This window comes from Crotalus tigris, unplaced genomic scaffold, assembly GCF_016545835.1.
Source record: "Crotalus tigris isolate CLP2741 ecotype Arizona unplaced genomic scaffold, ASM1654583v1 scf7180000018016.4438896, whole genome shotgun sequence".
Classification (NCBI taxonomy): Eukaryota; Metazoa; Chordata; class Lepidosauria; order Squamata; family Viperidae; genus Crotalus; species Crotalus tigris.
The window spans coordinates 2527370-2553374 of NW_024096778.1; the positions used below are offsets into that span (position 1 = coordinate 2527370).

The window sequence follows — 26005 nt, forward strand, 5'->3', positions numbered from 1 at the left end:
CGTTGCTCTTTAGAATTTGTTGATTTTATAATTTTATAAGAAATATTTATTTTAAACATCTTTTCTATTGTTATTTTCAGCCATTTTAATAAGTGAATGAAGAATTCCACATATTAGAATTCTGTTTTTAAATGTTATCATAGGCATAACGATTAAAATTGGTTTGGCAGGCTCAGTGAATTTTCAATTTTGTTTGAAAGCCTCATATCATAAAACAAATAATTCTAGACCCTGTTTACAAACATCTGCATAAATATCAAACCATATGGCAGCAAATAAGGATTATCTTAATGCATACTATTCTTTCTGTTTGTATAAGGAACAATATGCAGTAGAACTGAAAACAGACACGAACATTTTACGAAAATTATACAACAAAATTTATATAACAAAAAACAGGATAAACATTTTACAAAAAATACAATCATGGAAACAAAACAAATATTAGTTCACCATTTTTCAATATTAAAAATTGATGGATATATTTTACTACCTAGAACATTATATTGCAAGCATGAGAAACTGAATATTTAGACACTAAAGTTCACCAAATTTTCTAGAAGTCAGAATGTGCTATTCTGACCTGCCAGAATACTTGAAATAGACCAATTTGAAATAAGAAAACTTCTGGAGTACTTGGAATGGATTAAATAAGGACTGAACAACCCCTTATGAGTAAGAACCTTTTGCACAATCTATCTTTCGCCAATATCCTTGGTATGTACAAGGTGCTACTAAGATTAGAAAGAAAATTTTTAACTTGAACACTTAAAATAACTTGTTGCAAGATGCAGTTCCCACATAAAAGTGCATTCAGAAAATAATTATACAACTACCTAGAAAAAATTGTTAATTTTTTTAAAAAAAATATTTCAAATAAGAATATTCCTTTATATTAACATATATTTTGAAACAAACTCTCCCCAAACCTCTCATAATATAACTTGAATGTAACTTTTTAACCTGTATTTGTTCTGGTGTCCATTGGTCCAAATTGACAGATTTGACTCTGGATATATGCACTCCCAAATTTCGATGTATTCCAGCACATCTGATACAAATAAAGACACCTGTATTCCAGGAAGCCCATCGTGGACCTAAAAGAAATGAATGAAATTAAACAACTGTATTATACCTACAGTATTTAAATATCTATCTATTTATTTATCTATCTATCTGTCGCATTGATGGCGAACCTATGGCCCTCTCTGTGAACACACATACCGTTGCCCCAGCCTCGCCTCCCCCACAACCCCCTCACCAGCCCCCCTGGAGGAGCGCAGCCAAGGACATGGCAGCCAGGCAGTGTAGACAAGACTTTGCTCTCATGCCCCATCGCGCACAGTTGAGGCTGTGGGGGGCAGGCAGAGGGCGTGGCCACCATGGTGCTGGTGAGCTGCCTGGGTGATCTGTGGCGGGCCCTGGAGGCAGTGAGTGGCCCTGTGGGCAGGCGGGGCAGGGGATGGGGTAGGGGCAGGGCAGGGGGTAGAATAGGGTGGGGCCAGTTTTGGGGCACTTGGTCTCTAAAAGGTTCACATCACTGATCTATCGTATAATAAAAACAACTTGTTTTCAGCCTTCTCTAGATTAAGGACCACCGCAATCAGTGCAAAGTCCCCAGAGCACGCCTGGATCATATCACTGAAATTCAGTAGTATAATATCTACTTTGTTGCACTGTGAGATTCTTCTACTTTTATTTCATTTTTTACAACCCATCTCAACACCTAACCTCTTGGTAGCATAGAATAGAAAAAAAAATAAGATAAAAACAAAAGGAAGACATAATTAACAGAAATCGTGCAGATGGCAGAAAAATTTAATTCTGCATAAGAGTAAGGTACAACAATACTGTTTTAACAGCTTTGCATATTGCCAAAAAGGAAGGGGCTGCTTGAACATCTGGAAGCAAGGAGGTCCATACACAGGCTGCAAAAGCTATGGTCCCCACTTATTCTATCACCGCTTAGGCAGAATAGGGATACCAAGACAAGTTTTTTTGCTGTGTTCTTGCCAGACGGTCATACATAAAGCATGGCATTTTGGTGCCTAACCGCTGCTATGCAATAATAGATCTCTGTAGTCTTATGAGCTTATGTAATATCCATATAATGAGGGCACCATCCTCAAATCTTCAGATGATTTATCCTAGCAGATTCATGTGTATGGGGTGGGCACTGAACCTTATAGTACTTTGTACTGAAATATTCATGGCCTTAAACACTATCCTTCCTATCCCGATTACAGACCGCAACTGCCTGCTCAGATAGAATAGAGGTACAGGACCCCGATTCCCAGCCCCTATAAGCTATCTAGGAAGATACTATACTTGATGGTTTCAAATGTTGCTGAGACATCTTATAGAACCAGTGGAGGTGAGTTCCTTGGATCAAGGTCCAGGTAGTCATTCCTTCACTGGGTCTGAATCTTGACTGGCAAGAATCAAGATAAACCATTTTTTTCTAGAATTGTCTGTAACTGTTAGACCCTGTGAGGTTGGCAATCTAAGGAAACATTTTCTAGAAAGTTCTTTATTGTTAGTAGGGTAATGTAAATGAAACCTGAAAGCCTACCAAAAGCAATTCACCCAAACAACATACTGTATACCTAATATAATTAAGATGGAATTACTCTCTTACATCCCCCCTCCCTTGGATTCAAGAAATCTTTTCTGCAACAGCCCTGACTCTCCTGGTTTTCCCATCTAGGTTTTCCATCACAGTTGCTGAGCCACGAGCACCATTTCAAAAATCATCCTTAAAAAGTATCAGAAACAGTTGGGTCAAAGGAGCATGTATTCAAGGGAGAAAAGAACACAAATATCTCTTTTACAATAGATGGCATGACTCTCTCTCTCTCTCTCTCTCTCTCTCTCTCTCTCTCTCTCTCTCTCTCACACACACACACACACACACACACACACACACACACACACACCACTTTTTAAAAAAGCACTGAACATTTCCCAGATCCAGCTGCTCACCCTCTCCACCCCAACTGCCACATGGAGCCAGGGAAACATGGCCAAGCCTACCAGTGGCATAACTCACATCACAGAAGATTTTATCTATTATCTTTGGCTTAGGAAGCTCAAGCAGATCCAGATAATAACATTAGACCCTGTTTCACTCATTGCATTAACTTTATCTGCCAAGAAACTAACAAAATCATTCTGGCATCCTTCTTTATAAAGGCCCAGGTAATTCTGAACAAGTCTGCCAAGTGGTAATCTGCAAACAATGAGCATAGTGAAGAGTTCTGCTCTTATTGTTATTTTATAGACTTAAAAACAAGCTCCTACAGTGCTCAATTACATCCATTTTGGGTAACACCACAGCAGAAAGCGTTTAGAAAAAAAGTTGTAATGAAATAAATATGTTAAGGGTCTGTAAATGAAAATACATCCATTTCCATTCTGAAACCCACCCAAGCCTACTAAAAATGCAAATTGTTTTAAGATGTTCAGAACTGCCACCTGATGACGTCACCCCATTGATGGGACACCTGCAAGGAAAAAATGTTGCACTTATCCAAAAATAAAAAAATCCATTTTGACCTAGTTAGCCCATTTCCACATGTACTGCAGACAAGGATGAACTATTCATAGATTGAAGGCAGCCCCAAATCCATCTCTCTGTCAAGATCAATTATAGACAAAATGTCACTAGAAACGTTAGCTCAAATGGAAAGATTTAAGCTATCATGTATTGTCTAGTAGAATAGAGGTCTGTAAATGAAGTGCTATCTAAACTCTTGAAGGAGATAATATACAATCTGTTGGAAATCGTAGGTAGCCTGTACATGTCTGATTTTTTTCCCAAACAACTTTATTTGAAGTCTTAATTCTGAATTTTTGAGACTATTAACCCTACTGAACATGGTAAGGTTGAAGAATCCTGAATCGAGACTGAAACATTCAATTTTATACCAGCAAACAATTATAAATTGTCCATTTCAAAGTAAAGCGGCTTTTGTGTCTAACCCTCCAGCTATTTTTTTCTATAGCTCCATAGGATTTACAGTTAATATGTGTGAAAGCTCTTCAGTCAGCACACTCCCGTTATTGATTTTTGTAAGCTGCTCCAGGAGCTTTCTCAAGTTGAAAAATGGGATAAAAATACTTCTGATGATTGTGTTGTTATCCTGGTACAGAGCTGCTTGTTTGGTTAAGGCAAACTTTCTATCCTCTCAAATGGATTTTAAGAGGTTTATCCAGATATTGTTAGAACTGAAGTTGTTTATCTGTTTAAAGCTTTTCTACCCATCAATCCAGAAGTCTCCCAGACAAGCTAACAGAACATTAATAAACCATAATACAAGACATACCCAAATTATTACTGAAACATGTGGCAAAGGAAAAGGGGGATTAGGGGAAAGGGGGGGGGACCACAACTTTTAAAATTAAAATTAAAACTCTTATGGGAAAAATCCAAGGGATAAGACCACAAAATGGAGCTGGTTTCTCTGCAGTCAAGCAGAAGGAACTACTCTGAACCAGGACACAAAATCAGAGATTTAAGATTCTCCATGTCTTTAACGTATGTCCACTATCAGTGAAGCTAAATTATGTATTAAACAGGAAAGGTCGTCTTGGCAACATATTTAGACATTAAAGCTTCAAAAAAGAACTCCAATAAAGATATATGTCCAGGAATAGTTTATACTTGTATGTACTGTCAGCATTTTGCTTGGGCATTAGTATGACTTCATGATGCATTAAATGTGGAACTATGTAAATGTGAGTAGATAAATAGGTACCTCTTTGGCAGAAAAGTTACTGCTTTCTGTATTTCCATGCTGGCTACATGATGACAGAAGCGTCTATCAGACAATACAGGCCCCCTCAGCTGAGAATCATAGATGAGCTCCTCCTTGAGCCGGTTGTAACTGGACGGGGAAACCTTTAAACGTTTTTTTTTTTCTTTGCACATAGAGATATTCACTAAGACCTCATAATCCTAATCAGTGTAACTGGGGAGGTGATGTCAGTTGCCATATCTAAAGTTAATGGGAATACTTTGGCCTCCCCTTGATCAAACAACTCATTTGAAATTTACAGGGACTGAATTCTTCCTTGGAAGACAATGGTGTCATGGACTTTCTTATATAGAAGAGTGAAACTACTATGTAAAACAAAGAAAAAAGGGACATAAAACCTTCCTGGGGTCCCTGGGAGTTAATCCTCTGCCATTTTATTCCCAATAACTATTCTTCTTTATCCACTTTCTTAGAACTATACGAGAAACTGGCACTAAGGAATTCATGCACAGAGACTGAGGAAATGTAATAGCTATGCTTCTTCTTTTTCCTGACTTAAGAGGACTTCTGAGGAATAAAATGACAAGCAGCAGTAGCATTTCCATCTTCGATGCTTTTAGGGATTGCCCTTACTGCGAGAATCCATGAGTGGAAAGTATGATGGTGCTTCTCTGTACTGAGCCTTCCCATAAATTATACCTCCATATACACTGCTGTGGAGCCAGCTTTCTTATACAGCCCTGGTAGCACAGTGGTTAGAAAGCCAATTTGCAGGCAAACTCTGCCCACAGCCTGGAGTTCGATCCTGACAGGGATCAAGGTTGACTCAACCTTCCATCCATCCAAGGTTGGTAAAATGAGAACCCAGATTTTGGGGGGCAATATGCAAATAATGCCACTACATTGTAAACTGCCCAGAGGGTGCTATAAAGCGCTGTGGGGCAGTATATAAGCCTAAATGTTATTGCTATTAAAGGGAAGCTATCTTTCCAGAATACAAAGGATGATGACAAGAAAGAACTACTTGCCCAATGAGCACTATAAGTCCAGAGGGAAGGTGGGCCAATCATCACTAGTAACAGGAAACTGCTGATCTCTACTGTATTATTCCACTCTTCAAATCTGCACATTTCTCAATTCCTTGAAAAAACTGAAGACAACCCTAGTGGGCCCTGAGATGTGGCACACGTTTCCTCTGTTATTGCTTTCAACATAGCCACAGTGGGAAAGTTGATGGGACGGGAGGGATGGGAAATCAACAACTGTGTCTCTTGGGACTGCTGTTCAAAAAGATGAACCCTGAAAATGGCAGCCCCAATATTTGAAAAGCTCTCCCTAGGTATCTTGGGAGAATATAAACTTTCCCAGTCTTCAGAGGCCATGGGTGTCTGGGAAAAAATAAAAGAACAAAGGGAAAGGAAAAATAGAAAGAGAAGAAACTGCTATCTTCAGAAAGAAGAAAAGCTTCTGATTTTTTTTGTTGTTGTTGTTCTCACATACAGCCTCTTATACAAGAAGCCTGAGATCTATCAATAAAAACTCTCTGCGTAAATTCCAGCACAAATGTTTGAAGAAAAAAGAAAAAACAGCAGTAGCACCTTTTTATATTTTAGTCGGGTTTTATTTTTGTTGGATCTATACATAAGAGTAACTTGGTATTTCTTCTATTTCCAAGCATTACTGTACTTCTACCACTTGACCAAAATACCTAATTTGAGAAGGAACTGTATTTTTAAGATTCAGACGTAATCTTTGATGTTGTGTATTTCATTTATTAGAAATCCTTTTGCGTTGTTATAATCTGGTCTTCTTAACCATAACATACTTTATGCATCTTAAACAAATATAAATTACATCAAAATAACCAGATGGAAAATGTATTTCAAAAGATGCATTTCAAAGGTTATTATAAAACAGAGCAAGCTATTTAAAAAGTTGTAATGCTTATGTTCTGTAACATACCATGTCCAACAATCCCTTAAGTTCTGCCTTTCTTCACCCAGTTATAACTAATATGTATGTGGAAGAAAGCCATGTAGAGGATTGTAATACTGAATTATGCACATCTTTTGGATGGAGATCAGATTTGTAATAGAAGCTAAAATGTAAATATGATTTTAATTCCAACTGAAATAATTTCTAGAGATAAACATGGTTTAAAACAGGGGTCCCCAACCCCAGTCCGTGGACCAGTACCGGCATGCCGGCAACTGGTCCGCACAAACAAGCAAGCCCCTCTGTGGGATGCAGGCAGCACACAAAACGACGCACCCTCCCGTCTATGGAAAAATCTTTCTCCACGGAACCGGTCCCTGGTGCCCAAAAGGTTGGGGACTTCTGGTTTAAAAGATCTATTAAAGAACATGGAAAAAATTCAAAAGACAAGAAAAATATTTTCCTGAATTATAGTTAACTCTAAGGGTCTTACATATTTTTGTGAAAAGAACTTTTCCTTAAAATGAAAATGTCATTTTCTACATTACTGCTTATGATAGAAGGCAACAATTACAGATTTCAGAATTTCAATTGACATAGAAATTACTTCTGTTAGTAATATCTACTCTGAATGACTTTGAATATTACTCATCTTTCTGTAGTTCAGATTATCTTTATTATATTGATTTAGCTACAGGATAAAATGCAAGGTGATGACCACAATGTCAGAAGAGTGCTTCTCCTGGTGTAGGAAGTAGGAAAATAGCTTTCTTGACATCTGCTGATCCCAGAGGGTTCTATACTTTGTCTCTTTATTAACAGCTAGTCTTTCCTGGTGTTCAAGGAATTGTAACTTAAAGCAAACTGATTACCCAAGCAATTCACTCGGTTAATGGTTCCATCTAGTGGCACAGTCTATGTAGGCACATAATGAGTATTTAAACCTATAAGCCATTAAAGGGTGGGGTTCTGTTGTCATTATTTGAAACCAAAGATAATAAAAATATGATTAACAAAAGTGCACATGTATGACTGAATAAAAGAAATAAGACTGATGTTTTAAATGCATAAAACCATCAAGTTCTTACTGAAAAAGTTACATTACTGTTGCACTTATTTCAAGGATGGAAAAGCAATGTGGTGCTTATGGGCACCACAGATATTTTGATATCTACAAGATCTCCAGACTCAGCCAATTTTATGCATGCATGCACTCATCCGTACCCACAAACATAAACACATAAAACAGGAAGCTGGCAATTACAAATGAAAGCATTAGCTTTCAAGCATCATCCACATCCAGTAGCAGTGTGTTTTTTTGTATTAAAAAAAAAAAAGGTGCCAGAACTCACACATGTCACACAATCCGCCTTGCCTACCCTACAAGGTTCCATCCCAAAAAGATGCCGGAACTCCGTTCTGGGCGTTCTATGAGAAAAAAAGCCCTGTACAGTAGTAATATTTCTGGTTGAAAGCTATAGAAGGCTATACGGAGACAGTGTTAAAAAATACATAGCAATTATTAGTAGTTAGTTTAGCCCAGGAAAATCAGAAAAAGTGGAAAATCAACTCAAGATTGGTCCTTTTTGTTATTAGTAGGAGAGAAGGATAAATGTCAGGTTTTCAAGATTCTGTTATAGCCTATATCAATATCAATCAGAGTGCTAGTGCTATTTGTTTTTCCTTACCTGATCTATCTCAAAAGCTGACAGAGGCACACCGCCATTTTTAAAAAAATTAAAATAGTCATGGCTTGACATTTATTCTGAAGTAATATGAGAGTATAGATATTTTATTGATTTATATGCAGTATTTTATACTACTTTTTGTTAAAAATTATTTCCATTGTAATACAGTGAAATGTATAATGAAAATAGTAAAATGTTTCTGTCATTCTTTAGAACACAAGCACATTAGATCAGTTGATAATAAAAAAAATCTACTTAAGCAGGTTTTCATTTGTGGTAAAAAGCATGCAAACAGTGTATTTCTTTCACTTCTTCTGACATTACCTAGCACTACCTTGCTTTATAAGTCTAATTTTTGTTGTTGTTACTTTTTAGGGGAAAGGCTCCATTAGAAATAGATCCATGGCAGCATGCTAAGCTACCTGAATTTATAGAAATGAAAATTAAAGACTTGGTATCTTTTAATCTGTGTATCTTTCTAGTACACAAAGCAAAGAAACTTTGGAGAAATGTAAATGACTTCACTTTTAAGTCACAATCTAAAATTGGCTGCCTAAATAAACCCTTGGTGAAAAAGCAATCTGATGTTTAAGTGTTCAAACCTGAAGTTTTATCAGTAGATAATGCAGAACCTGGATATACTAAATAGCTAAAATTCAACTGACAGGAAACTGCTGATAGTTTTCTTTAACCACAGAGTCGACTCCATTGTACTTTTTGCTATTTTTTTAGCCCTATGTTTTGTTAATTTGTTATTGCTTATGCTAAAGTAGAACTTTGAAATGTCAAATGCTATGTTTTGACTGCTTCAATTTCTTTAGGGCTGAGTCTAATTAAGTCAAATAAGATGCATTGAACAAGTGAGAGTATATAACACATTCTTGACTGTCAAACACATTCTTGTCAAACCCTTTGGACAAATGTCTTGCTGTGCTGTAGTAAGCCTGTTGAAGCTAAACCTAGTGAGTTTTTTTTTTCTGTGTTTTATGGTTTAAAAAAGGAATTCCACTGAAGCTTTATAAAACCTTAATATACAGTACATATCTCCATAATTTAAGATAGCTTTTTTTCTCATGGTTATATTGAGCACATTAAGGTACAGTGTTAGAGAATGACATATTACTATCAAATTTTTGTAGAAAACCTAGGCATAAATAACAACCTTTGAAACAGTTGCATCTGAAACATCTTTCTCTTGTTTAGTCTACTGTAGGGCTTGATTTACCTAATATATTATAACTGAAAAAAGATTCAAACATTTCCAGTTCTATTAAGAACTCTGTTTAAACATGCAGTTCTATATATGTATATATATATATATATACACACATACACAAACAACACTGAGCAACAAAATATCCTTAGTAATTTGTCTAATCCTACTGAGAGCACAAATCTGAATATAAGGCAAACAAGACTTGTATGTTACTTAATAATTTATATATATTATCAAGCTAGAAATGAAAACACAAAACACGGTATAAATGAATAGTGAATCACCTGAACATGCAGTGAGAAAGCATTGAAGGAAGCATTTATGACAAAATCTGAAATTCCCCCCAAAGAAATAAGTAAATGAGGTACAAACTCACCAAGATGTATATGTTGTTGCTAATCTAATACAGCTGAAGGCTTATATTTGAGACTGCAGATATGGATCAAAGAAACATCCTTTTAAAAGTAATAAATTCGTGCTGAAAATTAAGGGCAAAACCCTGTGCACAGGTTAATTATCAATATAGTAATTAGCAAGAGCACACTGAAGAAAAGTAATTCTCCACTGGCATTTCACAAGTGAATTTTATCTTCAGATAACACCTGTCTGGGAAATGGAAAGAACTTCCATTGGGGAAAAAAATGCAATGAAGAAAAAGTAACAGAGTTAGAAGGGACCTTGAAGGTCTTCTAGTCCAGGGATTTTCAACCAGTGGTATGGGTACCACCTGTGGTACATTGGCACCTGGCAGGTTCTACGCGACCACCCTAGAAAAGTGGTAGTGGGGGAGGGGAATGAGCTGAACCGGTCACAGCACTACACAAGCCGGAGCGAGAGATGGTGGAGCTGCAGGGCTGTCAGGGCTCAGCGGAAGCACTAGAACAGTGGTTCTCAATCTTTCTAATGCTGCGATCCCATAATACAGTTCCCCATGTTGTGGTGACCCCCAACTACTTATACATCACTGGGTGCCAGGGGCGTGGCCAAAGAAAATGGGGAAAAAATGGCGGACAGCCTTGTTGGCGACCCCCGTGAAATGGTCGTTCGACCCCAAATGGGGTCCCGACCCACAGGTTGAGAACCACTGCGCTAGAAGCGCCGATCAGCTGGAATGTTGCAGCATCTCCAGGGTCTTGTGATTTACATTCAGATGCTTGGCAACTGATTCATATTTATGACGGTCACAGTGTCTGAGAGTCATGTGAAGTGACCAAAACCTGCTGCAACCACCCAGCAGATGGGGGGAATAAAAACCAAACACCCCCTCACCCCACCCCCGCTGCCAATCCTCAACAGAAATGCTCACAATGAAAACCTCGGATAGGAGGAAGAGCACCACTTGGTGGGCAGGCAAGTGTCTTGCTCAGCTGTGGCTTGGGGGGAAGTTTTTTCAGTGCCATTGTAACTTCGAACAGTCACTAAGCAAACTGTTGTAAGTCGATGACTACCTAAGAAGCCCAATAAAAAAAAACTTTATCAGTTTTTCCTTTTTTGGGGGGGTCATCAAGTTTTTGACACCTTGCTAGGCGACTGGTGGTACTTGGATACTGCCATATCCTAAAAGTGGTACAATGAGTGAAAAGGTTGAAAAGCTCTGTTCTAGTCCAATCCCCAGCTCAAGCAGAAAAGTCTATTCCATTCTGACAAACGGCTGCCCAATCTCCTCTTAAAAATCTCCAGTGATGGAGCACCCACAAGTTCTGGAGGCAAGCCATTTCACTGATTAATTGTTCTCACCGTCAGGAAATTTCTCCTTAGTTCTTAATTAGATCTCTCCTTGATAAGTTTCCAATCATTATTTTCTGTCCTCAGTTGCTTTGGAGAGTAGGTCAACCTCTTCCTCACTGTGACAGCAAATATTCAAATATTGGAAGACTGCTATCAAGTCACCCCAATCCTGTTTGTTAGAGTAGACATACTCATTTCCTGCAACCGTTCATTGTTGTTTTATCCTGCAGTCCTCTAATCATCTTTGTTGCTCTTCTCTGCACTCTTTCCAGAGTCTCAACATCTTTTTTGTATCTTGGTAACCAATCTGGATGCAATATTCCAAATGTGTTTTTTTAAAAGATTAATACTGTGTTTCCCCGAAATTAAGACCCGGTCTTAAAATTTTTTTTGCCTCCAAAAGAGGCACTAGGTCTTAATTTTGGAGAATGTCTTACTTACCTTGGGACTACCACAGCCAGACCTCCCACACTCCGAAACCTGTTGTGCTGCTGCTTGACTTCTTCTGTGGCCACTTGCCACTTGTGGCCGGATGCCATGTGGCGCACTGTGCCATTGCCGCTCCTCCTGGCAGGATGGTGTGTGGTGCTTTGCGCCATTTCTGCTGCTCGCAACAGGAGACTGCGTGGCTCTTCAGGCCGTTTGCGCAGCGGAAATGGCCTGAAGCATCACTTGATCTCCTGCCACAGCAACAGAAGCGGCCTGAAGTGTGCGAGCAACGGAAATGGCCCAAAGCACTGCCCAAGCAGCGGAAGCAGCCCAAAGCGCTGTGCAAGAGGGAAGCAGACCGAAGCACGCGAGCAGCGGAAGCGGCCTGAATCCTGTTGGGAGGGGAGGCAACAGCACAATGTGCCACATGGCGGCCGGCCACAAGTGACGGCAAGCAGCCGCAGAAGTCAAGTAGCAGCCCGACAGGTGTCGGGGTGTGAGAGGCCTGGCTGTGGTCCTATCGGGTGCAGGGCATGTGGGGCACCGTAACTTGATTTTTAGGAGTGCACCTTGCCCCAAAACTAGGAGTACGGCTTATATTAGGCCCACCCCCAAAAATCAAGCTAGGACTTACTATCGGGCTGGGTCTAACTTTTGGGAAAACACGGTAATAGTTTTCCTCTTTTTTCTTAAATAACATCATGATTCCAGTTCTAAATATCACATCTAGATGAAGCTTCAGTGTTAAATAAGCAGCAATAAAATTAAGAAAATAGCCAAATGATCTAATAAGCCCAATAAAAAAAATACCAACCAGAATGTTCTAAAGATTTTAGCATTTAATTAAAAATGGAAAAGACATCCCTGGCAATAGTAATACAAAGTTGTAGTTACACGGTTAAGATGGCTCGATTTTGGTAACTGGCAATGAAATGTATATTAAATACAGATTAAAAGAAACCTCCCCCAATTTATGGAATGTATTAAGAAGTCTAAACAATACAGAATCAGGCTGGTATTATTATTTTAAAGTGAATCAAGGAAAAACAATGAAAAAAAGTACTCCAGGATTAGAGAACGCTATCAGCAGTCTTTCCTTTACTTTGCTTCAGGCAGTCCATTAGCAATTGCCCCACATAGTGACATAAATTTGCCCTTTTACTGAACTTCCTTTGAGCTGAGTTTGAGAAACTTTTCCTGCCATCTGGGTTCACCTGGCTTCTGACACAGTAAAACAAAGGGAAGCTGAAGTAAAATCGTAAGCGGTGATATGGTTTTCCACTTAGAAACCACTTTGGTTAATAACCAAGTTGCTGGTCCCAAGAGTGATAGCTAAATGAAAACCACCTATAATTGAAAGTAAGAGAAGGTAAGAAATAGGAGATGCTAAGCATGCTATAATTCAGGGGTCCCCAACCCCCAGTCTGTGGACCAATACCGGGCCGTGGCATGCCAGAAACCAGGCGCGCAAACAAGCGAAGCCCCATCCGTGGGATGCAGGCACACGCAAAACTACGCCCCCTCCACTCCATGGAAAAACCTATCTCCACAGAACTGGTCCCTGGTGCCCAAAAGGTTGGCGACCTCTGCTGTAATTAATAGAAAAGAAGTCACTTTGAGATCATAAATAGCTAGTGCACAGGCCATGAAGAAAAAGAGAAGACTGAAACATTTCCTTACTTGCCTGGTAAGACTTCTCAAAATTTTGTTTCAGGAATAACTACCTGCCCAGAATAATTCAGCTGAATTTCTGAGCCACAATATTTTTCTTTCACATATCAAATGAAACACACTTCCAGTTTTGCACGCATCCCTATATAATGTCCTCTGTTTTTACCATTCTTTCAATGGACACATTTTGCAAAGGGTAGTTTTAAAGGCAACCCAATAAAATATATCAAACCACTCTAGCCTGGAAATAACATTTAAGAAAGTCAGACATTGCTGTAACAAGTAAGCCAAAGACCAAAAAAGGTTCAAAAGACCACCAAAATATCTAGTTCATCTTAGAAAAAATTGCAACATAATTTAGAATAAACTGCACCCTAGGCACAGAATCCTTAACCAATGCCATTTTATTTCTTTCTTGGTAAACATTTTTATTTGCTTAGCGTAATCCAGGGCCAAACTATCTGGACACAGTAGTTTTATTTGTTTATTACATTTATATGACACCAATCTCACCATGAGTCAACTCTAAGCAACTCAGAAACAAGATAAAAACAATATAAAACATTACATTATTAAAATGATAAACATTAACATTAAAATTAACAAAGATGTCTAAGGAAGGAAGGAAGATGGGATGAGGTGGAATCCATAGTCCAATGTTTCCAGTACATCTTAGCAAAAGAACATGGAAACAAGAGAAGAATTGTGAGGACAAATGTACAAATTGTTTCATCTCAGAATATTTCCATATATTTCATACATCATCTGATCTCACAATGATTCATTTCAAAGTCAAAATAGGTTTGAAGCTTTTTAAAGATAGAAATATTTTTCACACCCTATATGGCATCTTTCAGCGCAATTCTTTGCAGACCTTTCTGAATTTTCATTTTGTTCTTAATAGGATATGGATTGATAGATGCTAACCTACCTATTCTCTGGGAACAATCCCATAGAAAGAGTCCCAAACTTTCAATCCAATGTAATGCTCCAGAAGAATATTAATATATTTGTTTTTATATTAGATGTGCATGCACAATCAATATATCCCACTATCTTTTGATGTTTGGATGTAGATTCCAGCTTTCTTTCATTCAGACTACACACCATCAAAAAGTTTTATAGACCACTACTGTCATATTAATCAAGATTTAATCACTCTCCTTTTTCCTCATCACTTCTCCAGCAGTGTCCGTGGAACTTTCAAAACAAACAAACAAACAGCTATAAAGCATTATTTAGCCATGATGTGAATACAGTTAATGGTTTGTACAGTAGAGGAACAGTACAATTCTATACAGTTCTATTATCTGCTGATATTTACACAGTTACACAGAGTAACTGTGTAAACTACAGTAGTTGAAATGTGGTCACTAATATATTTTTGACATCAAGAAATGTGCAGAGTAGCTGCTGGTTTAAAGTAAAAGAAGGCTTGAACTTTGCAGTTTCCAGATATTTAATGTAAATGGTGTTTTCTCTTAATAAGGTTTTATCACTATGTTTAAACTTAAACTTAAACTTTAATACATCCTAACAGAATTTTATCTCTGTAAATGATAAAACAATTATGAGACACAGTGGTGGCCGAAAATGTGTCAGTTTTAATATTTAATATGGTAAATATCAATAAGTATAACCCATACAAACAAAAGGTCTCTTGCAGTCCTCCATAATTTTTTAAAGGATTCTGAGACCAAAATGGTTAAGAAGCACTGCCTTAGACCTTTACAATCCAACATTAGTATTGGAATACTGATAGATTAGGGTAGAAATGAGTTACTTTTACAACATTCAAGTAAGCTTCTATCATAATCCTTTAATAGTAATTCTGAGATGATGTGTTTGACTATGGCAGTGGGAACAAGGCTGATGTGAGGAGCATATGTTATTAGCCTATGCTCTGCAGCTAGATTTCCAGATCTGAATCTTTTGAGATTATTCTATTACATGTCCACTGCCCCCTGCATAGCCTGTATTTAATTTGTTCTGGACTGGAGGGATGGGGTAATTTTGAGGGGAATGAGGGCTGCTGGTTGATTGGTTGAGTCACTCAGCCTGGCCTCTTAGTTTACTAAGTACTAAGGGCAGGAACAGCTAGGCTTAGGTGTGTATTGATTGGAAAATTGATTTGATGAATTTCAGGAGAGTAAGGGCAGAGCTGGAATAAGAGAAGAAATGAAGGCGGGTGATATGGGCAGACAGAGGAATGATGGGGATCTGATATTCATAGGGGTGATAACTCAAATTGATCCTGCATTCCAGCCCTGAGAATTCACCTAAGTCATTGGAAACTTGGTGGCACTGGTTTTGGGCTACTAAATGCCAGTTGAGTTTGCAGTAAGACCATGTTTACCCATGATTGATCATAGAAGCAGTAAACCTGCCATGTATAACCAAGCCTGACTGGCCCAGAGGTAAGTATTTCCTTCTTGTAGTTGTGCCTATCTAAGTTTGATGTGTATAGCAATAGCTGTACTCTGTAGCAAGAGAAGTTGAAAACAGTTGTCATCATGGACAACATGATGGCTTTCAGAGACTCTGCACTGAAGATAACTGAATTTGACACCTTGTGATGGAAACTGGGCTGTAGGCAATAGTTGGGCTTGTTGCTATTTGTCTCCCTGCAGCTTAGCTACATCCCTGAATTGCTACATTCTTTCACTGGAGAGGACTTGGAGACTTTAACCACCTTCTAGAGCAGGCATGTCAAACTCGCAATGTCATGTGACATCGCGCAACGTATCGCAACTTTTTCCCCATTGCCGGCAATGGGGTGGGCTCGGTTTCAATATGATGCATCTGGCCCATGGGCCGGCAGTTTGACATGCCTGTTGTTGTGATTCCGTGCCAGCCTGTGTTCCCAACAGCTGAGTCCAGGGAATCTGAGGAGAAGGTGGAGGAGGCATTTGGAGGGCCATCAGGGTCAGAGGGAGGCTCTGATGAATTACAAGACTCACGGTTTGATGAAGAGCCTGGGCCCTCCAGCTGTGTTCCGGATGAAACTCAGCTGTGTGGGGAGAATGAGTCAGACTTGGAGGATTCACATCTGATGGACATGATTGATGCTCGTAGATGCAGGCAATTAGCTAGAGCAGATCAGCAGCAGTCAATACCACAACTCCAGGGGAGGAGAAGAAGGCATTGAGAAGCCACGCCTTAGGACTGCTTTATAAAAAGGGAAGGTCTGGACGGTGCTGGTTGCTGAAGGCAACCGTTTGTAAAGAACTTCAAGGATCATGATCTGTTTTGTTTTATCAATGAATTTCTTGTTTAAACTTCTGCTCTGTTTGCTTTTGTAACCAATTATCTGTTAGGAAAGTATTCTGTGTTTTTGTTTTGGAGAAAAACTTATCAGGACTGTTTTGAAAATAAAAAGAGGTTGGTTTTCTCAACCTACTGTTTAAGAGGGGTTTGTTCTTGTGACGTAACAAGGACAGACGTAGGCTGGGACAGAACACCTGTTCTAGAGGGAACGGTTTAGGGCAGCTAAGGAGTTCATGACCATTACAGCAACCATGGACCTGATTCAAATGATTGTGTGTCTGGTGCAAACCAGAGATCCCATGCTAGAACTGTTTTTCATCTTGGAGCAATTGCAATGTGATCTAAAAGTGAGAATATTAATAGTACTTTGTTATGACCGTATCACTCTAATCATTTGATGTTGTTGTTGGTGCTATTCCCTCTTCTCCCAGGAAGGAAGGACCTATTAGATTGGTCTAATAGGCTTCTAAGAAGTCCATCAGGCTTCTAGGGTAACCTTAGGACTTTCCCTCAGAACTTGGTGCATGTTTGTCAAAGGACTTGTTTTCTATTTCAAACAGGCAGATGTATAGTAGATCTAAGATCAGATCACTTTTAAATGGCATTTTGCTGCTTGTTAATTTCAGAGAACTTCCAGGTTTTCATTTCCTCAGGAAATGAAATGTTAAAACAGACACCTAAGAGTACCATTGCAGGAAGCTGAGGAGTAAACCTTAATGAGCCTTAGGATAACATCAGATTGACATCATCAGTATATTGATGATAGTTGTCTCATCTTGACCTTGGGCCAGCCAAGTGGTGCCTGGAGGCTGTTGGAGACTGTGTGGGGAGGAATAGACTTAAGCAAAATCAAATAACTGGGCTATCTAGCTCAGGGGACTATCTGAATGGGGCTGCACTTATCCACTTAAGGCTGGTGTGCAATCTGAGAGTTTTCCTGGACTTTCAGTTCATGTTCAAGGAACAGACAGCAGCTGTAGCCAGGAAAACCTTGAGATCCATCTTGTATACTAGCTGGATTAGTTCCTTGATTAAGAGACTTTTCTTTACATTCACTCATGCCTCAGTTATTTTGCTTGTGGGCCACTTGATCCAAATGCAGCACAGGAAACAGTTTTAAGCAGCCCTCACAATGCTCCTGTAACATCTCTTTTCTGCAAGCTGCATTGGTTACCAATAGGGCCTGGGTGCAATTCAAGGTACTGGCTATCTCTTATAAAGTCCTACATAGTATTGGGGGTAGTTATCTAAGAGACCAACAGTCTGCTTTGTCTTTTGTCCATCTTATACAATTAGATCAAGAGTTGACTCTTGGTCCCATCAATAGAACACTGTCATCTAGCAGGACCCTGGAAGTGTGAGTGCTCTGATGGAACACTTGTCCCCTGGAATAACATCTCCTCAGAGATTTAAACTGCAGGTAACCTCCCAAATAAGGTTACATGTAGTTTAAATAAGCTTTGGACCCCTGCATCTTAAGCCCTGAAATAGAATAGTTGATGGGCCCCTTTACGTTGGGTACTGTATTGTAAAGAGATTTTTATTGCTTCCTTTGGGCAACTATCAACTTTCGTGATACTGCAATATTTCTGTCTTTTGTAAGGCAGCCAAGTTATTCTGGAGTTGGAGAGCCTAGATATGTGTTTTATAAATAAATTATAAATTTATACATTCATTCTGTACAGGTTTGTTTTTAACCAATGAAAACAGACCAGAGTTTTTCTCTCAGAAAAATAATTCCAAGGTAAATTAAGTACACAAACCCCAGGAAACACATGTTCTAAAAACTATTTTTTGACCTATTTCAAAAACTCTTAAGTATGCCAGTAATGAATCACATTCATATACATACATACATACATACATACATACATACATATAATGTATATCAAGAGTCCATATTCCTTTCATTAAAGGCTTTAGTGTTTAGTACTTCATATCTAAATCTTAAATGTATTGTAAAGCAGAGTTCCCCAACCTTTCCGGCTTTGTGGACGGGGGGGGAGGGGGAGAGGCGATGCGTCCCTGCGAGTGGTGGGCAAGTGTGTGTGGGCAGCTCCATTTGCAAAAGCGGCAAGCACGCTTGCCCAACACCTGTGCAAATGGAGTGTCAACACACGCACTCGCCTGCTGATCGTGCGAGTGGGGATGTGCGCCCGTGCTCACCCGCCACTTTTGTGACCTAGTTCCAAAAGGCTCAAGGCCCAATAATGGGCTGCAGCCTGGGAGTTGGGGATCCCTGTTGTAAAGGAGAGCATATAAAAATGTCTTCTGCTCTATTTTTAACTTAGAGGGGGGGAAAGCATATTTATAAGAAAATACCACAATTCCTATGAAACATTTTGTCATTTGGATTACTAAGAGATTTCATTTTAAAGTATGAAGATTTTTATACAAATTTTATTCATTCTAAATAGGAAAAAATATGCCTAATTTATGGATTTCCATTTCACCTAATGTAGCTGAATCCTGCAAGAATAAGGACAGGCAAAAAGATTGGATTTTTTTGCACAAGGAATAAACTTTGGAATTCATTAGCATGAGCTGGCTACAAGATTGGCTAGTTTCTAAAAAGGGTTGGACTTAATGTTGGGCTAAAACTAGACTCTTTTTGTTGAAATAGTTTTTTCTTACTAGGAAAATTGTTTTTTATATATATTTTAAAGCTTTCCTATTTCTCAAATGGTAATTAAAAAATCTTTAAAATACTTTGTAGTATTGGCAATTTTGCTTATATGCTAGCAAGCTACAAACCTATTCCCGTTTATACAGGAAAGATTCTGCTTAAAAAAATTAAAGAAGATCTTAATTCTTTTAGGTCAGCTGCACTGGAAAAATTTATTGTAAAACCTATCCTACAAATATTCAAATATATCTGTCCTTTATAATAAAATATCAATATATAATTTTATATACCGATTACACGCACATATGTATAAATTTAAATTTGATAAATGTAGGCTGCGCATATCCCAATTTCTTTCACAAATCACATTCCCTGCATTTTTCTCGTAAAATAATTCAGAGAAAATATGTTATGACATCTTCATAAACTGCAAAAATGTTATATTCTAAGGCAGATTAGGGAAACAAGAAGGTAAAATAAATTAAGACTAAATCAGCCTTAAAAGCAGGCCTCATCTTGAAAACAAGTAAAAAAAAATCTATCTCAATGTCAAAGGGGGAAAAAAGGGCAAATGGTTTGGAATACCTCCCTATTCCTTAATTTGTTATCTAAGATTTCTAATATAGATGGCTTGATTACCATTTCTACATTTTTATTAAAGAATACCATTTTTCAAAGGAGTTTGGAATGGACTGCTTTACATTTGAATCTACAGCTCTTTCTAATAGAAAACTTAAATTTTATTTGGAAAAGTCAGATTTGAAAATTACACATCAGAGAAACAGACTGAATTTGTAAAATCAGCAAATGACATTTTATTAAGATAAGGAATCACGGCATTAATGCAATTATAGCAATCTACAGAAATACATTCCACTAACTTTTGCAATCAGGCTTCTCTTTTATTCTCAGTGTGCCAATGTTTCCCAGAAGTAATTCAGTATTTACAAAGGTAGCAACTTCCTTATGTGCACTCAGGAAATGCAATATTAGCCTTCTGATATGACTCATATCTTTCTTTAGCCAGGACTGAGAATTGAGCAAAAGCAACACAAACTGAGAAAGCGATAGGGCAAACACTATTGTGCATATAACCACAAAGCTTTTCTGACTCTGAAATAATGGAATGATGTAATCCATTCATTAAAGTGTAGACAGATTTACAGTTTATATTTACAGTTTATATTCATCCCCTCTATTAACTAACCTGATTTTACTGTCGTTACATTAATGAACACAATAAAATGTAAGGAACACAACAAAAATCAGCTCACAACTAGAAACGCCGAAAATGAGAATATAATTAAATGACCAGAGAAAACTCCTATTGCCACATGCTTCCAGAGCTAAAAACTTAACAGCTGCTAACCACCCCTAAACCAAACGGCGCCTACGTTTACCTCTTGCTCATCATGACTTGCTCCACAACCACAAGCAAGGAGGTCTCTAAAATAAGGGAAGCCACGAAGCCCGATTTCTACACCCCGAATGCTTGCCTTTACCCCGCCACGCTTCACCCAAGCCAAAGATGCTCATTTCTTGCCTTGACCTCTCGCGTGGATCAGAGATGCCCCATTCACCTGGCTTCACCCATCACCTCCATTCACCTGTCCCCCCCCACACACACACCCACACACCGGGACGTCTCGCAAGCCACGCCTCCTTCCCCAACGAGCGCCCCCTCCCCCTTCCCTTCCCCCCCCCCGCACCTTTGGCCTCACAGTCCGCGCAGTACTTGTTGTCCTCCTCTCGCAAGAGCTTGGCCAGGATGGCCTGGTGCTGCTCGTTCTGCTTCTGCGCCTTTTCCCGGCAGGAGCGGGTGGACATGGCGAAGGGGAGAAGGGCGAATGGACGGGGGAGGAAGGGGGAAAAGAACAAGCGGAGAGGTGAAGAGAGGAGCGGCGAGAGAGAGCAGGAGGGCCGGAGGCGGCCGGCGCGCTCGGACGACCCAGAGGAAGAACTCCAGCGGCAGCCGGTAACCCGAGAGCGGCGGTGATAGCGGTGCTTCCTATTTCCCCTCCTGCCGCTCCTAGCTGGCTCTCTCTCTCTCTCTCTCCCTCCTCCTCAGTCACGGCGACTGGGCGAAGCCGGCGCGCCAGCTCAGCCAATCAGCGGCCGCCGGCATGTCAAGCCAGGTAAAGCGGAGCGGCGTCGGCGTTCTCAACCGGAACTACTCCTGGCAAACGCCCGCATCCGCTTGCGCAAAGCGGTGCCTGACATCTTACTCAGCGGGATGACGCGCCTCTGTCGCTGCCCCGCCCCTTTCCTTTTCGTCTCTCTCCCCGTGACAAAGTAGTTCTGTGGGGGTTCGTAGTTTGCGTCGAGAGAGAGAGAGAGAGATAAAAAGGATACGTTTGTTGGCACTCGGAAGAGACACTCGCCCCCCTCGCCTTTCAGTAAGTGGTTTCTAAGTAAAATAGGAGAGAAGACGGCTCTTTCTTGCATCTCGCGGTGCAAAGAGCGCAGCCGCCCGCCCACAAAAATAATCTGCCCCTTGGGTATCCAGCATTCCAAGACCACGTATTCATCCGCTTACGAAAGGCTGGGAGGGTAGCGGAGATGGAGCAGCCTTTTTCCTCGCAGTTGCGTGGGCCTAGCAGCTGATTTCCCACTCGGAGGCATCTGCGCAAGGGAATCAAGGGATTTCTCAGTTACTCAGGTTTGGAGCCGGGACCCTGGAAACGGAACAGCTTTAGAAATGCTCCCAAGAAACAAGCAAGCGCTTTCGGCTTACTTTCTTAGCAGAACGTGTTTATCGGGAAGAAATTAGTCCGTTTCTGACTGTCGGAATATTGAGGATTATACAGCCCTAGCTGCCTTGCCCCAAATTCTGTGCGTGAGCGCGTGCGTGGAAATACTAGGGTCCAGTAAAGATGATTACAATGTAATTACAAAAATGCTGAAGATAACAATATATTGGAAGTTGTAATGCTATTAAAATAGGAAAAGTTTTCTTTCATGCAATTTTTTTTAAATTGAAAATGACTGAAAAGTGTCAGTCTTTTGGATATTGTAGTAATTCTTGTGCACAGATGCAGTCAGAAGTGTTCTTTTTAGGGCGTTGTTATTCAGTCATTAAATCGTATCCAAGTTAAGTTATATCCAACTCTAATGGCCCACAGCATGCCAGGCTCCTCTTTCCTCCACTGTGTCCTGGAGTTTGACCAAATTCATGTTCATTGCATTGATGACACTATCTCTGCTGTCCTCTTCTCCTTTTGCCTTCAATCTTTCCCAACATCCAATAAATCCTCACTTCTCATTAAGTGGACAAAGTTTTTGAGTTCCAGCCTCAGTATCAGTCCTTTCAAAGACCAGTCAGTGTTGATTTCCTTTAGGATTGACTAATTTGATTTCCTTGCAGTCCAAATGACTCTTAAGAGTCTCCTTCAATACCACAACTCGAAAGCATCAATTATTTGGCACTGTATTCTGCGGTGTAATAGAGAACTCTGTCATGCATGTCTGAAACCTATCCTGAATCTTCAATTTTGCTCTCAGTGGTACTATTGGCATAAGTCATAAAATCCAGGGGTCTAGAGGAGAAGGAAAGCATTCAGATGTGAAACTAAAAGATGCCAAAAAGAAGCCTCAGCAGCAGTGAGAGTCAATCAGGTAGTGGCACAATCTAGCAGCCCAAAGCACAAACATCTGGGTATTGGCAAAACAGAGTAGCCCAGAATAGATGTAATGGTGGAGCAGCATTAGAGGTAGCTTGCTTCCCCCTCCATAAGGAGATTGAACATCCCTACTTAAGCTTAAAGAACCAATAGGAATATAGGAAGGTAAAATATATAGATAATGTTGAATAGATGTTCAGTTATAAAATAAGAATTAAGAATCAAAAAGTTTATAAAAAAACTTTTTTATAAAGTTTATAAAACCTTATTACAAAGAAATCTATTTTTATAATAAAAATCCCATTTATAAAGGAACTGTCTCCTTGTCTTCGTTGCTATGCCACAAGGCAATTCTACAGTACTGGTTTTCAATATCTTGTCTATCGATATATTGTCTCTGCCTGGCTGCCATGTCCTTGGCTGTGCTGCTCTGTGTGGACCACGCTCAAGGGTGGGGCTGCTGGTGAGGAGGGGGCCATGGAGGGAGGTGGGGCTGGGGCAACGGCATGTGTGCCCACAGAGAGGGCTCTGAGTGCCGCTTCTGGCACGTGTGCCATAGGTTCACCACCACTGCTGTAGGTTCTGCTGGGACAAGAAATTAATTTAAAAACTCAAAAAAACAGTTTCGTCCCTGACCCTGAAGAATAGTAAAGCAGATACTGACCAGATTTGCTATGAAATTGTTGAGAGAGCCCTGGAGCACAGAAAGTACAAACTTAAATCTTATTATATGATATGCAATCCATAACTTGCATATAATCTTTCTGCTTCTTCTATGAGGGGAGTTATGTAATCATTAAAATACGGAGCAAATATTTCAAGAGTTTATTATGTATTCCGGATTAATTAAAACAATACTTACACTTGGGATAATATCCAGGGGTATAATATTTTGGGGGTTTCTTAACTCTGGGGATCAACAAATTCATATGGAGAAATCTCGCCAGCAATGAAGAACCTAGTCACTAATAAATTCCAAAAGAACATCAGGAGGATCTGATTCCGCCATGAGAGGTTGAATCACCAGGAGAAGAGTATTTTTTAAACAGCATATGATACTTGACAGGGCACTGGATCTATCAACAGACCAGCTCAGCAATCAATAAAAGCAGAAGATGGAATCTTTATAGTCACATCACTGGAAATATTTTTTTATAATCTGATCCATGAATGGTTTTGCAAGCACTGCCTTAAAACCACTTCCTTAAATCTTAAGGAGCCCCATTAAACCTAAGTAGAAGATGATGCCATTTTAAAGCTACAATTTATGCATGTTCCTAGAATAAATGCAACTTAATTTTTTTGAAACATGAAACAAGTTACATAGGTACATAGTTGTAAAAAAACAGCAGAACTAAGTACAGTGACATAGAATATCGAATAAACTGCCTATTTGTATTTTTATTTTATTTTTTTTATTATTTCATGAGTGCTTTATTCATAGATCACAACAATTCCATACCTCCATTAAAATAAATTTGGATGAATTACACTTGGTTTTCTGAAAAGAAAAACCAACAAATAAATAAATACAATTATTTATTTTATTTATGTGCTGCCCATTTTATCCAGAGGTGACAAACATTATACCTATGTCAGAGCCTTGACAGCTTACCTGTGAAATTCTGATAAATCCAAAAACTGTTAAAGAAATTATAACTTAAATTTCGATGATATCTCAGTTTATTTCAAAAGTCAAGTTTTTTTAAGTAGATTAATTCAGAAATTTTCTTTTTTAGTAGGAAGCTTACAATTTTTATTTCAGAGGTATAATATAGTCTTAGAACAATATCAATAAACATACAGCTGCCTTTTATTTTGCAATTTATTTATAAACTTTTCATTTATTTCTTGTGTAAATGTGATATTGCTGGCATCACCAGAATAAACTAATCCACAGAAAGCTCTTAATAATAGAATAGGAAATTGGCAGGAAAGCAAAATCCCAGAGCCTTTTTAAAACTCTGGGACACATTTGCTTTCTTTTCAATTTGCTTGGTTTTCCCAGTCTCTTTATGTGAAGCTTTTTTGTTTGGTTTACTAGGGAAATTTCAAACAAAATATAGTCAGGATTGTAGCCAAATATTGTTGATTACAGTTAAAATGTGACAACAGTTGATTTCATTACATTAATATTATCTTTACCCTTTAGTTTATATTTTTTTATTATTATTGTGCACTCTCCTGGGAGAATTGTGATGCCATTTTCTTGTTTTCCTGCTTTGTTCTTATGCTTATCTAATATTTGATTATATAAAAGTAATTTTTATTAGCAGGACGGATTTTTGTTTTGTTTAGATAACTAGCAAACATAGTGATGAAAATTAGCTGCCTGGAGTCACTGCAACAATGAGATGGGAAATATATAAATTTAATACATTAATAAATTAAATGCTTATAATAGTTTCCTGAATTTTAAAACTAAAGGCTGATGAAGAACTTCCTGTTCACTAACAATTATCCAAGCAATACTTTGGTTCAGTTCTCTCCCAAATTGAGAAATCATTGGATCTTACATCATAATTAGTGATTAGTGAAGTTGTGATCCATAAATGTCTCCTCATTTTTAGAAATTAAGTTCAGAATAAAATATTTTTGTTGTAGAAACCTTTAAATAATATTACCATTACAACCTAGGGCCTTGTCCTATGTTTTTCATTCCTGCTCTGTGATTCACTAGTACACAACAACAAATTTTCCTGTATTTGCATGCATAAATGATGCGTTTTTAAAAGCCACCATAGTATGTAGCATCTTCTTTCTGTGTGTCTTTTCATTTCTCTACAACATTTCTGTTCTGCCCAAAGCTAATTGCTATAGCAATAAGACCATCTTTTTAAAGCTATTGCATCATAATTTGGTTTGAAAATAGACTATTTAGCATCAACTGTGCATAATTTATTTGCTGTTATATTTAATTGTCCTTTGTTGTGATTGACATAATTAGCCTGATGTACAATGTTTTGACAAATCTCATCAATCCTGCAACATTTTTGCATTCCTCTGAGGCAGACTGCTTCTTCTTTATATAGATCTGACCTTTCTCTAGGAAACCACTTTTTTTCTTC

At 38.8% G+C, this 26005-nt stretch overlaps 1 protein-coding gene across 2 annotated transcripts in view; it reads right to left on the minus strand.

The window, feature by feature from the left end:
- SMAP1 (small ArfGAP 1) overlaps positions 1 to 23192 on the minus strand; it is a 61180-nt gene extending 37988 nt beyond the window's left edge. The window contains exons 1-2 of one of the 2 annotated variants that reach the window (XM_039346708.1): positions 21027 to 23192; positions 964 to 1097 (exon numbers count right to left, since the gene is read on the minus strand). In XM_039346708.1, the coding sequence (XP_039202642.1) occupies positions 964 to 1097; positions 21027 to 21144 (252 nt within the window). In that variant the 5' untranslated portion in view covers positions 21145 to 23192. The remainder of the gene's footprint in view (positions 1 to 963; positions 1098 to 21026) is intronic. The other variant, XM_039346709.1, reaches the window with a different exon arrangement.
- Between the last annotated feature and the right edge of the window lie 2813 nt (positions 23193 to 26005).